The sequence below is a fragment of the Clinocottus analis genome, unplaced genomic scaffold (assembly GCF_023055335.1).
Source record: "Clinocottus analis isolate CAN_PGR_092001 unplaced genomic scaffold, fCliAna1.0.p SCAF_40, whole genome shotgun sequence".
In the NCBI taxonomy this organism is placed as follows: domain Eukaryota; kingdom Metazoa; phylum Chordata; class Actinopteri; order Perciformes; family Cottidae; genus Clinocottus; species Clinocottus analis.
The window spans coordinates 195,707-213,206 of NW_027176154.1; the positions used below are offsets into that span (position 1 = coordinate 195,707).

Sequence of the window (17,500 nt, forward strand, 5' to 3'; positions counted from 1 at the left end):
TAACGATCAGAAGTTCAAAGACGTGGATCCTGACAGAAGACAATAACTTAATCTCAAACTTCCTTAATCTGCAGATTAATGTAAGGGTCTGCGTTCCAATAAGAGACATGAAAGTTTCAAAATGGAGTCATTTTTAGACCCAGACTGGAGCCGAGCTGCTCCACTCTGCCCTCACACTTTTGATTAAAGGCTTTAACCGCCAAATTTAATATTTAGGCAGCCTGTTCCCCTAATCATGCAAAGTATACGGAGATAATTTGAAGCATGAAATTGAGAGATTTAAGGAACCCGGAGTTTGTATTTAAGGGGCTCACATAGATTAGGAGATAATTACGCTTCACGAGCTGTTTGAAAAGAGACGCCGAGCCGAGAGGCAGCGAGGGAAGATGTGGACCTACTTTCTGCGAAGGCGACGCTTTTATTTTTGATTTTTGATTTTTTTTGCATCACTTTCCTCAGATGAGAGGGAACTCTGTGAGGTAGTGAACAACTGGATGAACAAGAAGCTGGTGTGCAGCACGGCGGCGCTCGCCAAGCTTTCACATCGCAGGGTCAGATTGTGACCCTGAAGCCGCTCAACACAAACTGTGTCAAACAATAAGAGACTAAAGTAGAGAATATGTTGATTGATCTTCATGGAGATCCTCAATAAACAGAAAGCGAGTCGAGCAGCTCGAAGCTCATCGGACGCAGAGAGAATCACACCAAAGAAAACTAAAATATGTATAAATCTAATCCAGAATATTTCACCTCGGGCTCTTTGTTGATTCATTAACATGACGTTGAAACGTAGCAACTTGTTTTCATAGTTTAGTCCCATTTTAGGAAGCACATGAAGAATCGTGGACAGTGATCTGTCGGAAAGATGAAGATCTTTTTGTCCAAGTCTAAATGAATGTGAGAGCATGTACTTTACAGTTTGAGTGTAAAAGCATTCTTACTTCTGTCTTTCGCTTAACTTTAAAATCTCCTCGTGGTCGTTTGTTGAACGTCACCGCGGGCTCAGTGCGCCCTCCTGTGGTTGGAGCGCCGCACTGCGTCGGCTCCCTGAAGCAGCTCCAGGAGCCGGAGCGCTGCATTAAAATGCTGATAACGCCACTAATACACGAGTAAAACACGACGGATCCTCTGCAGGCGCTGAAGGAAGAACCTGCACATCTGATTCCACGCAGAGCGACTCAGCCAGCAAATTGCTACATTTGCCTCGTTGGATCCCGAGCGCCGGAGCGAAAGGTTTTTTTAATCAGGAGAGTAATTGCGTTCGTTAATGAAGCACGACGTTGCAGAGGAGGAGGAGGAGGAGGAAGAGGCCGCAGCCCAGAGCGCGGCGGCTGATGGGATTTCTTCTCTCCAGACGGACCTGAACGATTTCTGCTCCCGACTGAGGAGGTGTGACGACTGCAGAGCAGGCTGCTGGTGCAGGAGGACTTTGAACTGGTTCACATGGTGCAGGAGGACTTTGAACTGGTTCACATGGTGCAGGAGGACTTTGAACTGGTTCACATGGTGCAGGAGGACTTTGAACTGGTTCACATGGTGCAGGAGGACTTTGAACTGGTTCACATGGTGCAGGAGGACTTTGAACTGGTTTACATGGTGCAGGAGGACTTTGAACTGGTTTACATGGTGCAGGAGGACTTTGAACTGGTTTACATGGTGCAGGAGGACTTTGAACTGGTTTACATGGTGCAGGAGGACTTTGAACTGGTTCACATGGTGCAGGAGGACTTTGAACTGGTTTACATGGTGCAGGAGGACTTTGAACTGGTTTACATGGTGCAGGAGGACTTTGAACTGGTTTACATGGTGCAGGAGGACTTTGAACTGGTTCACATGGTGCAGGAGGACTTTGAACTGGTTTACATGGTGCTTAGTCGTCTCCTCCACTAAGCAAAAGGAGGACTAGCGTCCTCGTGAGGACACTTAGTCGTCTCCTTTAGACTCTTTGAGCTCCACCAGAGGGGCGTTCACCAACAAACATGCACTTTTAGTTAGTTTCTTAGTTTTTTGGGATGTTTCTTGTGTTTGAGTGACTTTTAAAAAGGTTTAGATGGTAAAAAAGAAAAGCCTTTATTATCCCCAAACTGCTGTCAGCCCTGCGACATGTGCATGAAACAACTGGTCAGTCTGCAGGTGTAAAGCCTCGCCGTGACCATTAGGTGCCTGACAGGATCAACATGCTCAGTTCCCCGTAGTGACCTGTCGTAGTCTTCCTATTTCTCGTCCCTGCACCAGGCCGACGAGCTGGACCCCTTCCAGGAGCTGCTGGACGAGCAGCGCTACCCGGCCGAGGTCACCATGCCGAGTCCCAAGCACCACAAGTACCCGGCCTGCAAGGAGAGCAAGAAGGAGCTCATCACGTGAGACTCACCGCCGCCGCCGCCGCCGCCGCCGCCGCCGCCGCCGCCGCCGCCAGCTCACTGCTGTGTCTGCACAGAGACTGTGAAGACGAGCACGCACAGACATACATATTTACATATGCATACATGCATACATGCATAGATACATAGATACATACATAGACATACATATTTACATATATATACATACATACATAGATACATACACAGACAAACATATTTACACACATACATGCATACATAAATACATACAAACATACATAGACATACATATTTACACACATATACATACATACACATACATGCATATTTGCATACACAGACTTACATACATGCACATTTGCAGACATACATATTTACACACATACATATTAGCATACATACATATTTACACACATGCACATTTACCTGCACATTTGCTTACATACATATTTGCATACATGCAAATTCACATGCATACATATTTACATATACGCACATTTCCATATACATTTGCATACATACATATTTGCAAACATGCATACGTACATACATACAAACATTTTGACATACATATACATATATACATATATATGCATGCATGCATGCTGTACATGAATTGTATCTTATCGTTGAAAATCTTTCAAAGCTGAACAACCTTTAAACGTGAAAGTGAGACTCGGGGTCGGTCACATGGTCGTTGGAGTTCAGGTCGTGTCTCTTTCCCTCCTGCAGGTTGTCCAGCTGCCAGCTGGCCGACAAGAACCTCCGCGGGATGATGACGACCAACTCCCAGGACCTCAGGTGAGTTTACAAAGTCCTCTGGCCCCTGAAGCCGAACCAGAACCCTCCTGTTAAGCGGTTGAGTGAGAGGCTCCGAGGGCTCGAACAAGTCGAACTATCAACGGCACTTTGCTGTTTTTGTTTTTTTACTTCCTGGTTTGACGTCATTGTCAAATAATCTATTTGCATTTGTCTGTAAAAAAAAAAGAAGAAAAGTGCTTCAATGAAGGTGTGAAGTTCTCTGCGTGTTCTTATCTTCCATCTTTGATCCTGAATGTTTCTTCACTGGTCACATGTGCCGTCCTCTGTGTTCCTGTGTTTCTTTATGTCTGTGGCTTCCTCGGTTTCCTCGTGTTTAACACAGCCGGCAACCTCCGGTTCTGCCAAATAAGGCCAATGCATTCTCTCTCCTGACCACCAGGGGGAGACTCCTCTGGTTGTATAGAAGTCTATATAAGTGACTCTACTTCTCTCTTGATGTATTCCCTCAGTAAACATTGTAAACATGAGTTTATGTCTCAATCTCTAGTTTCCAGTCTTCTTCTATACAGCCTGGTGTTCATTTAGTACATTATGGTCTGTTAGAGTCAAACAGACCATAAAGCAGGGGGCGCTTTAGGGCGGGGCTACGAGGTGATTGACAGGTCTCTACCAGAGTCCAGATACGGCGTCTTGACATCACTTCTTCACATTCCAAATATGGTCACTTCCTGTTCATCGGTTGCGGGAAAAAAACCAACATGGCGACGGCAAAATTGCCAAACTCGAGGCTTCAAAACATCCGCTCACAAAGCAACGGGTGACGTCACGACGACGACGTCCACTTCTCATTTAAAAGTCTTTGAGTGTGGAGATTGGGTCCAATTAATACCTCCGAGTATGTTCAGAGCAAAAACAAGACCCGGTCGGAGCAGTCTGGAGTCCAGATGGGGGTCAAGTCCGAGGTTGAAGACCGAGACGCTCTTTAACCCTTGTGTTTGTGCCCCAGGTGTCCGACCCCCGGCTGCGATGGATCCGGACACATCACTGGAAACTACGCCTCCCACAGGAGGTACAGTAGCCGCGCGCCGGACTACGAGCTGCAGCGCGACGAAACAAACGCAGTACTTCACTGTGCAGATTTGTCTTCTGTCCCGCAGTCTGTCCGGCTGTCCACGAGCCAAGAAGAGCGGCATCAAAATCCTGCACAGCAAAGAGGAGAAGGACGACCAGGAGCCAATCAAGTAAGGTTTCTTTACAAAGAGGGACGTTTCAGGAGGGGACGTCGAACCAAATTAGTGATATTTACTGTCTCTATTCAATAAAGGATGCTCTTAAGCTGCCTCCTCACCTCTGTCTCGTGGAGTGCAGCCTTCAACACTACGACATCAACACTAATCATTTGAGGGTATTAAGAAGCTAATTTGAGAGCAAAGTTAGCAAACAGTTGCCTATCTACACTTCCAGGAGACACTTAAGATGTTTCTGGCGATTTGATTTCTATTCAATAAGGTTTCTTTGTGCAACCAGTGAACAGGAAGTGACCATATCTGGACTCAGGAGGAGCGACCTGTCAATCACCTTGTAGCGCCGCCCCTAAATCATCCGCTATGTTTGACTCTAAATGGACCATAATTTACAAAATGAAAACTGAGTAATTGAAAAAAAGAAATTGAGACCATGAATCCATTTTTTTCCAATGTTATTGAGCTAATAAATCACGGGAAAAGTAATAATTTTATCATAGACTTCTATACAACCCGAGGAGTCGCCCTCTGGTGGTCAGGAGAGAGAATGCAGCTTTGACACATGCAATAGTGTTTGTCGCAGTTCTTCATATTAAATTTAAAGGTGTGTAAATATGACGCCTCTCTGTCTGTCATTTCGTTAAAAGATTCATCTTCTCTCTTTTAAAATGCTGCCGGTGTGCGTTGACCTTTTCTAAATTTAGGAAAGAATATTTTAGAAATGAGCGACGGTCAGTGCTCCACTTCACCTCCTGCTCCCATCAGGCTCGAGAGCGCTAAAGGTTAGCGCTAGTTAGCGCCTGACATTTTACTTAAAGCAGAGTCGTAATGTGAAGCCAATACGACCTTGTGAATAATAAGTTCAGCTGGTGTCAGTCTGCAGCCAGCCGGTGCCGCTACCTCCGTTACATCCCGCCATCATCGTTAGCCGCGGAATCAAAAGTAAGCTAAAAAACATGAGCGTCGGCGAGGGAGCGGCCCTCCGACGCTCTGCTCATTCCAATCAGCACAAAGGTCACCGCGAAGGGCGTTTTGGGCTGCGAGGGGGAAGAGCGGAGCGGCGTCTCCAGAGCGGAGAGCGTCGTCTCCAGAGCGGAGAGCGTCGTCTGCAGAGCGGAGAGCGTCGTCTGCAGAGCGGAGAGCGTCGTCTGCAGAGCGGAGTGCGTCGTCTGCAGAGCGGAGTGCGTCGTCTGCAGAGCGAGCGGTATCATCATGTCGAGCTCGACAACTCAGTGGCTCCAGCACTTTGTCCTTCGACCACGAGGTTGGCGAAATTTTTAACTCCGAATTGGTCCTCATGCTTGGAATGAGGTCAACGCAGAAGTCAAAATACATATATGACGTATGAAATACACTCCAGCTTGAGATTTCAAATTTGTTACAGATAGATAACACATCATAGCTAACATTTAGCCAAAGTTATGTTATCGTTGCAACCTGGTTTCACTCCGGTGTCTTAATGTGGACGAAGCATAGACTGGATACAAGAAGTGGAGGTAACCCGTTGGTTTGTGAACTGATGTTTTGAAGCCTTGAGTTCGGGGATTTTGCCATATTGGATTATGGCCGTCGCCATCTTGGCTATTTTGCAATCAATGAACTGAAGTGACCATATTTGGAATGCGGAGGAGCGGCGTAGAGACGTCGCATACGTCTCTGGTGTCGACCTGTCAATCACCTTGAAGCCCCGCCCTAAAGCGCCCCCTGCTTTATGGTCTGTTTGACTCTAACAGACCATAATGTACTAAATGAACATCATGCTGTATAGAAGAAGACTTGAAACTAGAGATTGAGACATAAACTCATGTTTACAATGTTTACTGAGGGAATACATCAAGAGAGAAGTCGAGTCACTTATATAGACTTCTATACAACCAGAGGAGTCGCCCCCTGGTGGTCAGGAGAGAGAATGCAGCTTTAACACATGAAGCATAGACTTCTATACAACCAGAGGAGTCGCACTCTGGTGGTCAGGAGAGAGAATGCAGCTTTAACACATGAAGCATAGACTTCTATACAACCAGAGGAGAGAGAATGCAGCTTTAACACATGAAGCATAGACTTCTATACAACCAGAGGAGTCGCCCCCTGGTGGTCAGGAGAGAGAATGCAGCTTTAACACATGAAGCATAGACTTCTATACAACCAGAGGAGTCGCCCCCTGGTGGTCAGGAGAGAGAATGCAGCTTCAACACATTAATTAGGATTTATATCATTTTGGAACCCATCAGCTATACAATTTAGCTCCTAAGTAATACTTCTGTGGGTTCCAGTGTAGACAAGACTTCCTCCTCTATGCAACAGCCGTTGTTTGAAGTCCTTTTTGAACTGCTAACAACAAACTACAAAGTACTTTCTTGTTGGCTGCATTTAAAGGGAGAACGTGGACCAACAGGGCATGAACCTGACTGCTTCTTGCTTCTGAGAAGAGTTGATACAACTTGTCCTTGAAAAAACAAAGGCAACCAGCCGTTGACTGCATTGTCTGGATTTCCTCTCTCAAGCTCTTTGGCAACTCTGCTCCTTCCTCCCAGGTGTCCGGTGCCGGGCTGTGACGGACAGGGTCACGTGACGGGAAAGTACGCCTCCCACCGCAGCGCGTCCGGCTGCCCCCTGGCGGCGAAGCGGCAGAAGGACAGCTACGTCAACGGCTCGCAGTTCGTCTGGAAGTCCGGCAAGACGGACGGCATGAGCTGCCCGACGCCCGGCTGCGACGGCTCGGGACACGTCAGCGGGAGCTTCCTGACCCATCGGAGGTGGGCGTGGCTCTGTGTCATTCTGTTTCAACCGTATCACACAAAATGAGTTTCGGTCATTATTAGCAGTTTTCATTGATTTGTTGTACAATGCTTTTCTTGATGACCCGTTTGCTAATCATATTGCACGTGAGATTGATTTCCTTCCTGTTAATTCACTTGCGATCACTTGCAGCAGCTTGATAATCTATTGCAGGAAAAGCTTTCGTCAATGTGTGTGTTTTCTTGCAGCCTCTCCGGGTGTCCCCGGGCCACGTCGGCCATGAAGAAGGCCAGGATGAGCGGAGTGGAGATGTTGACAATCAAGCAACGAGCGAGCAAAGGTCAGCACCAAACTATGACCCCGAAGCAGATAAGGAGACCGAAACATGTATCGGAGTACATGTAACATGCTCTTTTTCTGGTTTCAGGCATCGAAAACGATGAAGAAATCAAACAGCTGGATGAAGAAATCAAAGATCTGAACGAGTCCAACACTCAAGTGGAGTCCGACATGATAAAGCTGAGGACACAAGTAAGATGAAACTTAGATCAGAAGATTTCTGAGTACGATAACATTTAATTCGTCCCACAACAGACGACTTTCATGAGCTCTGACTTACTATCTCACTCTATCTCACTCGTTCCCTGTCGTCTCCATTAAATCCCACCGCCCTGCTGATTACTTTGCTCGTGTCGGCAGATCACCACCATGGAGACCAACCTGAAGTCCATCGAGGACGAGAACAAAGTGATCGAGCAGCAGAACGACTCGCTGCTGCACGAGCTGGCCAACCTCAGCCAGTCGCTCATCAACAGCTTAGCGAACATCCAGCTTCCACACATGGTGAGAAATAAGTTGACTGCACCTTCAGGCAGCCGGGGCGCTGAAACTGATCTATTTTACAGTCGCAGGCTGCAAAGTGAAAAACTCAGTCATGTTTTTGTGAAAATGTGAAAATTAAAAAAAATAAAATTTCAAAATAAAAAACAAGAAATTAAAAAAATTTCAAAAATTGGATAATTTAAAAAAAGTTGAAAATTTAAAAAAAAAATGAAAATGAAAGAAATTAGAAAGTCAAAAAAATTGGAAATTTAGAAATGTGAAAATATGAAAACATTGGACATTGAAAAGTTAACATTTGAACATTTAACATTTTTTTACAATTCAACAAATTTACAAATTTAACAAATCCACAAATTTAACAAATTTAACAAATTTACAAATTCACAAATTTTACAAATTTACAAATTTGACAATTTTACAAATTTGACAATTTAAATGTAACTAAATGTAAAACTCTTCTATTTTGGTAGGTAATAAGTCAAACACTTTCCTTCACAATAAAAGCTTATTGAATAGTTGTCTAAAGATATCCTACTTCCTCAATTTATCAACAAAAATATTATCCTTCAGGCAATTAGATTATTTACTGAGAACAAGTGCAGTGGATTAGAGGATTAGACATCAGTAGTTACTGTAAACAATGGAGGGATTGGTTGACGATGCAAAAGTACAAAGTAAGTAGTCCAGAGGAACATACATTTGTCTTTAATCTTCTATTCTATTCTAAATGATTTCTATAAAAAAGTATAAACTTCCTGTGAAATGAGATTCACTTTTAAACCCAAATAAACATATTTTTTTTAGAATTGTTTAGATGATTTTCGTATCTCAACTACTAACAGACAAACTGATTTGCTAGGATTGAGATCTTTGCTGCATTTCAAACTTGAATAATTTAATTTTGTCATCTGTCCGAGAGAGTCTGGAGCTTCTGTCGGGTGTGTCTGCTTCATGTGCAATGTGCTAAATTTGTTTCCTGCTTTGTTTCAACCACTAAAATCTCTTTGTGGGAAAGTTTAGAAAAAAAGATCCAAACTGATCTCACACTCAGGTTTTTGTTTTTTATTACTCATCTGCTTCTTTCAGTTCGCCACCTTCTTCTTCTTTTTCTTCTTCTTTTTCCCCCAGCGGTCCATGCTGTGCTTCTCCTGTACTTGAGAACGCATCACAGAGTCTCACATAAAGAAACGACCCCGTCTCTTTTTTTCAGTTTGAGTGAAGCTCTCGCGACTGTTTCACTGTCGCTTTGTCTCAGTGTGGAAAAGAAGACCGCGGCTAATTGGATAATCTCTCTTTTCTAAAGCAATGTGCACCTGAGTTACTCTGTAACTGGACTTTTGTCTTCGTGTGCTTGTAGTCGTCACATCAGGCTCTAAAACAAATCTTCGTCTTAACATGGAATTTGATTTTAGTTCCTCTTGTGATGAAGTAACATAGTTCTAGCTTGTTAGTTAAATGCAAGTAGTTGATTTGTGGAAGAACCTTTGAGCAAATATTCATGTGTGTTGTAGGATATAAGATACACAAAAAATAATAAGAACTAGGAATTGGATTTCCTGCTGGAAATGCGTTGGAAAGCAGAAGTTTAAAGCTGATATATTTTTAAAAAAAGAAGCCAAATATAGCTGAACATGGTGGAATATAGTTGAATATAGCTTAACAAGCTGAATATAGAAGAAGCAGAAGAATATTTGAAAATAACAGAATAGCTGAATATATATGAAAATAGCTGAATACATATGAAAATAGCTGAATATAATAAAGTAATAAGAATTGACCAATATGCAATGTAAAATATTACAAAAAGAGGTCACATAGATTTTTGTTTCGGTAAAGTTCACTTCAGTTTGAGCACACTTTTCTTTTATTCTCTCCATAAATTCATCATTCGAAATTGATTTTTGATTTCGATTTGAGCGCGCGAAGATAAAAAACAAAATTGTTGGTTCTTAATTAATCTTTCAGCTGCGGTGTGAACAAAGCAGGAGGGCGAATGACTCGCTACGCCGGACGTTGTGTGTCTGTCGCTTTAAGGCGCCGTGTGTCCAGCGGGCTAATAGACTTCTCTGTACACCCTCTCCTGTAGAAACCGCTGCCACAGAAAGAGGCCCCAGTAAAGCATAACTGCTGTTTACAGATGCCTCCCAGAGTAAGACGTCCATTTATCCTTTGTCCAATTATCCTTCTGCACTGTCATCCCTTCCCCTCCTCCTCCCTAGAGCTCCTTTAGACCCCTGTGGCATCTGCACATCACAGCGAACGCATTTATTACTGACGACAGCGTTCGCTAACCGACTGGTCCACCATTCCAGATGTAAAAATAACCATCAGATGTGTTTTGATTTTCCCAAATTACATTTCTGCAAACAATAGGATGCGTTGAATGTAGATGCCTCTCAATCAAAAATCAAGGTTTGGTGAACATATTTTATATCGCCACGTGGTCATCGTAGTAAAACATAACGTAATAACGTCACAACATAGTTACTGTAAATAGACAACTGCCCTGCTGACTTTCTTACGTAACGTCATGTGAGCATAGCAATGTTAGCAGCGCATATAAAGTTACGTAAAAAGCACAAATGTTGACTTTAAGACCCTCCGATGAGTCATTTTTAAACTTTCTTGCTTGTTATAGTCCACAATATACCACATGTATTCAATACTGTTACCATCATATAAAGTCACTCTGATGAAATGCAAAAACATTAACATACAACGTATCCGTACTTTGCAGAAACCAACATGGCTCAAGTCACAGCTTTGTTAACGGTAGTTTGAGATCCACAAACCCAGAGACAGAGCTGCTCTCGAATCAGGAAATAATCTGATTGGTTGAGCAGTTGAACACAGAATACTGTAAATTAAAATAAAGAGAAATAATTTCTGATGAAATAACAAAAATACAGTGTGCCACACAACAAGCTCCACATGCTTACTTCATACCCAAAGCACTCCGCTGCTATTAGACGTAAGTCACAAGAGGCCAAAAAATGTTGGCACAGTCATCATTTTTGGGGATCTTGGGCTGAGACTGAAAACCACTGGGCCTCAAATCGAGCCTTGTGGGACGCCACATGCAAAACAGACTGTGGTCATCTAAAAAAACAATCCAGTAGAACTTTAACAAATTAAACTCTTTTTCTTTTAACAACACTTTTGATTGTTTGGACGCTGAGTTCAAACTCAACCAATGAGAGTTTTTCTGAAGCCGAAGCTGCTCTGTCTTTGAGAAATATCTGAACGACTAACTTTAACAACCAGTCGTGTCTCCCTCATCTGACCATTGACTCATTAGTTTTGAACATCCTGATTTTGTCTCCATATGCTAAACATTAACCTTCCATCCGCTCACCAGCTAACCATTCTGCTCCAAATTATTTTGCATGGTTTGGATATGCGTAGATATTACGTAGACCTTCACAGGATGAAGTATAGATAACAATCACACAAAAATAGTATTCTCGAGCGTTTGTGTAAGCGAGCCATGCTTCCCTGATGGTGTTCTCTTCCTCCCTCGCTGCCCGCTTATCTTCCCCCACTAAGTATTTGTTTTTTCAAAGATATATTGTGATTGTCTATAAACTGACTGTTTTTTCTTTCTTCTTCATGGGTTTCTTTCCTCTCTCAGGAGCCAATGAATGAACAGAACTTTGACACTTATGTGAGTACATTGACAGACATGTACACTCACCAGGACCAGTACCAGAGCCCGGAGAACAAGGCGCTGCTGGAGAACATCAAACAGGCCGTTCAGGGTATCCAAGTTTAGCCCGGACCGAGGCCCAAAATAACAAATGCAAAGCAAAAACAACAAGAGAAAAAAAAGTCAAAAAGAAGGGAACGGGTTGTTTTTTGCTGCTGTAATCTACCATAGATCTTTTAATTATTCCGCTGTTATGCTCTCAACTCCATGGGTTTTTTAAATTATTATTATTATTTTAATTGTCGTTGCCTTGCTTTGAAAAACAATTACCGACGTTTTAAACGAACATTCACGTTTTGTACATTTTCATATGACCTAATATAATGTGACGTACTGTTTATAGCTGCTAATGTATGCACATTCTAGTGTATATGTATGTATTTATTTATTGTAAGCTTGAATCATTCGTTAATTTAATGCGATGCATCAAAAAACGAGGCGTCACGGGTTCAATGGGGAGCAGAGTGTCGAGGAGGGGGCGGGACCTGCAGAGCAATCACTCAAAGAGAGGCTGGAGGTTGTTGAACAGATGTAACTCATACATTTTTTTGGTGATGTTTGAAAGTGGGTATTAATATTAATGTAACTCTAAAATGACGAGAAGAACCAACGCTGGAAAGCAAGAAGATTTTCAAACATCATGACACGGAAACTTACTGGTGCAAATCCCATCATCCCCCTTTTTCGGAGTTGTTTCTTTTGTCGGCGCGAAGAAAGAAGCGCAGGAAAAAAGAAAAAGACAAACGTAGGAGACAATCTGCCATTCTGAACTTTATTTAAAATCCTCAACCTCGAAATAGCTATTAGGACAACGTGTCAGCAATATTGGTATGATAATCTTAAAATCGTTTGTTTTGGATATGGGATGCAATCTATATGAGAAGAAAAAAAATGTTTGGGTATATGCAATTTCTTATGAATAAAACTAGCAAAGAGCTGATAGATCTTTTTACTAAATATAAATGTATTGCGTTTTTGTACAAACCTTTTACTACAATCATGTTTTGCGGAATCTGACGCGGGTGAAAGGACCCTCGGTTCTGTCATTGTTCGACTTTGCACAGGGACACCTTCGTTTCCATGTTTTGATGTTTTTATTGTCGGTTTTAAAAAGGCACTCGGCAGGCGAAAAGGATTTGTAGATATGATTTTCTTTTCTTTCTCAAAAGACTGACGGCTCCACTGGACTTACAGGGTCAAGCGTCCCCCATCCGTCATTGTATATTGCACTCGTTCTGTTAGAAGAAAAAAAAAAACGTCTTTCCAATCACGCCAGACGACATGGTGACCAAGCAGCACTTTTTCGTTATTATTTATTATCTTTGATTGCGAGTCGAAAAAAGATGAATTTAAAAAAAAAAAAAATTCGAGCCGGACGTCTGCGCGCTGAACTCACCGACCGAGTGTTTCGACCTGCGTTCAGTCTGGAGAATCACTGATGGAAGATGTTTCCTGGACACCGTCGATCATGCATGCACTTTATTGGAGTATGTCAAAGTATTATCACGTGGTTAAAAATGAAGCAAAAAACTGTACAGCGAGTTTTGTGGAAACTGTGACTTTGACGAGACTTTGTGCTGGTGATTCCTGCTGGAGAAGAAACCTGGAAGGAAATGTCAAGTTGATTTGTTGTTTGAAGGAAAACTCCCCCTGGTGGTCAGCTTGAGTCTCACCGCCACCTCTCCAGTGTGCGTTTAATGAGAGACTAACAAAAACACTGAGGAGCTCCGGTCTGAAACATTACACTCACAAATTAACATTTTGCAAAGATGAATGCATTGGGGATTCTGAACCAAAAACCACTGAGCCTCAAATCGAGCCTTGTGGGACGCCACATGCAAAACAGACTGTGGTCATCCAAACAAACTTTCCAGTAAAACATTTTTTCCCCCAAGACTTTGCTGAACAAATACATTCAATAAACACAAGTATTGGAATTAATTTGGGGATCCTACGACGAGTCAAACAGGGAAAAGAGGCCTGGAGACAAAATTGGTTCTACAGTTCAGCCCCAAACTTAAACTCGAGTTGAACCCTTTCTCTCAAATCCTCATTATTTAATCGGAGACTGTTTTATTTTTCAAGACGACTGGAACATTTCAGTCCAGTTTCGCCTCGAGAAGGAAGAACAATCACCAAACTGCCAGCTGGGGGAGTTTTTCTTTGAAGATGCTTCTACTTTGGACTTTTTTTTTTTTTTTACTGAAAAAGCCTCATTCTTCACATCTCTGTCCAAAGCTTTGTGTCTGCAGCTTCCTGCCAGTGAACTATTGCATTAGATAGACTGACAGCTTGTATTTTTATTTAGTCGGTTGTTCTGACTGATAAACAAAGGAAATGGGAATTAAAGCACAATTCTGCCACTTAAAGACAGTCAATAGACTAGATATTGTAATATCAGATGTAAAAGCTAAACTGTAACTATTTACATAGAGAATCTCAACACTAACATGTGACATGCTAGAATGCAAAATAAATCCATATGAATATTTGTGAAATCATCAGTTTATGAAAATGTTACAGTTTCTTTTCCGCGGTGCATCGATGAGGGGTTTTTATACAACGTTCATTTTCTCTCCTTTTACCCCTTTTTTCTGTGCTTCTCGCAAACTTTCAACAACAGTTTTCTTACCACATGGCATGGGTTTTGTTGATATTTTTGCTGTATGTTTAAGGTCACGGGATACGCTACGTGATATTTTAATTTGACTTGTGAAGTTTGTACAATTTTTATCATGCTGGTGTTGGCATCTCTTGCTCTGAATAAATCTTGTGTTGCGACACTGATCACGACCCGTTCTTGTTCTGAGTCGGAAGCTGAGATGGAGTACAGTAAAAGTACAACATGTACCTCTGAGATGGAGTACAGTAAAAGTACAACATGTACCTCTGAGATGGAGTACAGTAAACAGTACAACATGTACCTTTGAAATGGAGTAGGCCCTACAGTAAAAAATATAATATGGAAGGAGAAATATACAATTATATACTCAAAATTTGTAATAAAGTACGGCTTTATATATCAGCAGAAAGTCTGTTTTTAATCAGATTTCTAAAGGGAATAAATTAAAAACTGATAATTCACTCACATTAAGTCAAGTATTAAAACATAAATTATTCAAATAGTTAATTTAGTGTATTTATTAGTTATAAAAGCAAATAAGTAGATCATTAATAAAGAATAATTCTCATTTACTATTTAGTAAATGTCGGTAATAGCGGTTAACGGCCACAAGATGGCGACCGTTTGGCGCGCTCTGCTGTAGTTCACTTCATTGTTGTACTTCCGGTTCAAAACGAGTCGTTTCCGGTGTGGAATACAACAGCGAAACACGGCGTAAACAAACCGGGACAGTCGCGTTGGTGCGGCGGGTTGTTCACGGCTTTAAAGGAGGAGAAGGAGAAGGAGAGAAAGAGGAGGAGGAGGGAGAGAAGGAGGAGGAGGAGGAGGAGGACAGCGTCGCCATGGCGAAGTGCGTCGTCTCCGGGTGTCAGAGCCGCGTGACGAACGTCAACCGGGGGATCTTCAACCGACCACCGAAGAGGTTCTTCAACTTCCCACAAGACACCGCGCGGGTCAAGGTGAGTACGCGTGTTGGCGTGTTGCCAAATGTAGTGTTTATACTGTAGTGGCTCGTGGCTAGTAGGCTAGGGTTAGTGGGTTAGTGGCTAGTGATTAGGGGCTAGGGTTAGTGAATAAGGCGTTAGGATAAGTGGTTAGTGAGTTAGGGAAAGGGTTAGTGGGTTAGTGATTAGTGGCCTCGGTTAGTGGCTAGTGATTAGGGGCTACGGTTGGTGGGTTAGTGAATTAGGTGTTAGGATAAGTGGTTAGCGGGTTAGGGGCTAGGGTTAGTGAATGGGGTTAAGATAAGTGGTTAGTAGGTTAGTGTTAGTGAATAAGGGTTTAGGATAAGTGGTTAGTTCGTTTGTGGCTCGTGATTAAGGGCTAGTGTTAGTGGGTTAGTGATTAAGGATAAGTGGTCAGTGGTTGGTGGGTTAGGTTAAGTGGTTAGTGGGCTAGCGTGTTAGGCGCTAGGGTTAGTGGGTTAGGATAAGTGGTTGGCGATTAGGGGGTGAGTGGTAAGTGTTGGTCGGTTTGGAAAAGTGGTTAGTGGGTTATGGTTAGTGGTTAATATCTAGGTTTAGTGGGTTCTGGTTAGTATTTAAAGTTAGCCTTCCTGTGTGTCGCACACTGAACATGTTGCTGGTACCACGCACACTGTTGTCTCTAAAGGACGTCACATCTTCAGTGTTGAAAGTCAGGGGGAAGAACAGGTGCATTGTGGGTTCAGGTCTGGCTGGCGGCGCTGAGGGAGACGGACAAGCAGGACTCCACGGAGCAGCACCTGATCTGCGAGGACCACTTCCTGCCGGAGGACATCTCCGCCGACGGCGTCACCGGCGACGCCATTCCCATCATGCCCCCTTACCTGGACGGGCCCATGGGCCTGGTCAGCCCCTGGGGGGCCGAGTCGTCCGAGGAGGAAGAGGAGGATGAGGAGGAAGAGGAGGGGGCTCCTCAGTGGGGCCTCGGTGGAGGCTGCGATGATGAAGAGGACGGTGAAGGTGGAGGAGACGCTCCCGTTAAAGTGGAGCCCCCACCGCAGCAGGTCAGGAGAGAGTTTATTGTGCTTAATAAAACTTTATTAAAACTTAATTTCATATTTACTGATGTATTTAAAGTCGAGTAAAAAGTGTGAGTGAGTTTTACGCTGCAGCTTTAACTCTGTTTTCACATTCTGGATTTCAGCTCTCTGGCGCCAAGAAGACCTCCGCAGCTGAGGCACCTGGGTAAAAACCTTCTGCTTTCCATGTCTCATTCATTCATTGTTTGGCTTGTATTGTTTGACCTGATGGAGCTCTATGACCTGATGGAGCTCTATGACCTGATGGAGCTCTATGACCTGATGGAGCTCCATGACCTGATGGAGCTCCATGACCTGATGGAGCTCCATGACCTGATGGAGCTCCATGACCTGATGGAGCTCTATGACCTGATGGAGCTCTATGACCTGATGGAGCTCCATGACCTGATGGAGCTCCATGACCTGATGGAGCTCCATGACCTGATGGAGCTCCATGACCTGATGGAGCTCCATGACCTGATGGAGCTCCATGACCTGATGGAGCTTCATGACCTGATGGAGCTCCACCTCCCTGTGTTTCCCTGCAGCTTCAGTACGTCTCCCAAGAGGATCCGCAAGAGAACCGGTTAGTTTTTTTTGTCATTTCATGTTTCACTGAAACCTCGAGAACCTCCGTGACCCAAATGTGTAGTTTCCTGTCTTCACAATAAAAGCCTTTAATGTAAAGGAGAAAATATTGCATTAATATATCAGGATGTTTCAGGTACAAATATACAGATACTGGTTTCTAACCTATGTATTTGGCAGATGTAGTATAGTGAAAAGTACAATATGTTGTACAGTATATAGTACAACATGTACCTCTGTTGTGTAGTACTCGTACATGTAGCTTCCTGCTGCTGCTTCACAATAAAAGCTTTTAATGTACTCTGATAGCAGAAGTAAATATTGCATATTTCATATAATGTCTATTGACGGCTACTTGTTTCTAACGTGCATCTTTTAGCTTGATGTACGTGTGTGTGTGTGTGTGTGTGTGTGTGTGTGTGTGCGTGTGTGTGTGTGCGTGTGTGTGTGTGTGTGTGTGTATTTATGTGTGTATTTGTACACAGACGTGTCCCTGGGGCTGCTAACGCAGCGCTTCCTGCAGCTGCTGCTGGCGTCGGCAGACGGCTCGGTGGACCTGCGGCTGGCGACGGAGGCGCTGCAGACGCGGCGCCGCCGAGTCTACGACATCACCAACGTGCTGGAGGGCGTCCGGCTCGGCCAGAAGAAGTC

At 43.3% G+C, this 17,500-nt stretch overlaps 2 protein-coding genes across 6 annotated transcripts in view; both read left to right on the forward strand.

The window, feature by feature from the left end:
- The window catches only part of LOC137801373 (myelin transcription factor 1-like protein), a 16,321-nt gene extending 1,898 nt beyond the window's left edge, over positions 1-14,423 (forward strand). The window contains exons 4-13 of one of the 5 annotated variants that reach the window (XM_068598770.1): positions 2,209-2,360; positions 3,075-3,143; positions 4,111-4,173; positions 4,262-4,345; positions 6,883-7,110; positions 7,336-7,427; positions 7,515-7,618; positions 7,787-7,930; positions 10,017-10,079; positions 11,562-14,423. In XM_068598770.1, coding sequence (XP_068454871.1) covers positions 2,209-2,360; positions 3,075-3,143; positions 4,111-4,173; positions 4,262-4,345; positions 6,883-7,110; positions 7,336-7,427; positions 7,515-7,618; positions 7,787-7,930; positions 10,017-10,079; positions 11,562-11,702 — 1,140 coding nt within the window. In that variant the 3' untranslated portion in view covers positions 11,703-14,423. The remainder of the gene's footprint in view (positions 1-2,208; positions 2,361-3,074; positions 3,144-4,110; positions 4,174-4,261; positions 4,346-6,882; positions 7,111-7,335; positions 7,428-7,514; positions 7,619-7,786; positions 7,931-10,016; positions 10,080-11,561) is intronic. The other 4 variants (XM_068598771.1, XM_068598772.1, XM_068598773.1 and 1 more) reach the window with 4 other exon arrangements.
- A 526-nt stretch (positions 14,424-14,949) lies between these two features.
- Positions 14,950-17,500, forward strand: part of e2f6 (E2F transcription factor 6) — a 4,580-nt gene continuing 2,029 nt past the window's right edge. The window contains exons 1-5 of the mRNA XM_068598758.1: positions 14,950-15,218; positions 15,929-16,246; positions 16,387-16,427; positions 16,810-16,847; positions 17,335-17,500. The exon at positions 17,335-17,500 is cut by the window's right edge and continues 21 nt beyond it. Coding sequence (XP_068454859.1) covers positions 15,102-15,218; positions 15,929-16,246; positions 16,387-16,427; positions 16,810-16,847; positions 17,335-17,500 — 680 coding nt within the window. The 5' untranslated portion in view covers positions 14,950-15,101. The remainder of the gene's footprint in view (positions 15,219-15,928; positions 16,247-16,386; positions 16,428-16,809; positions 16,848-17,334) is intronic.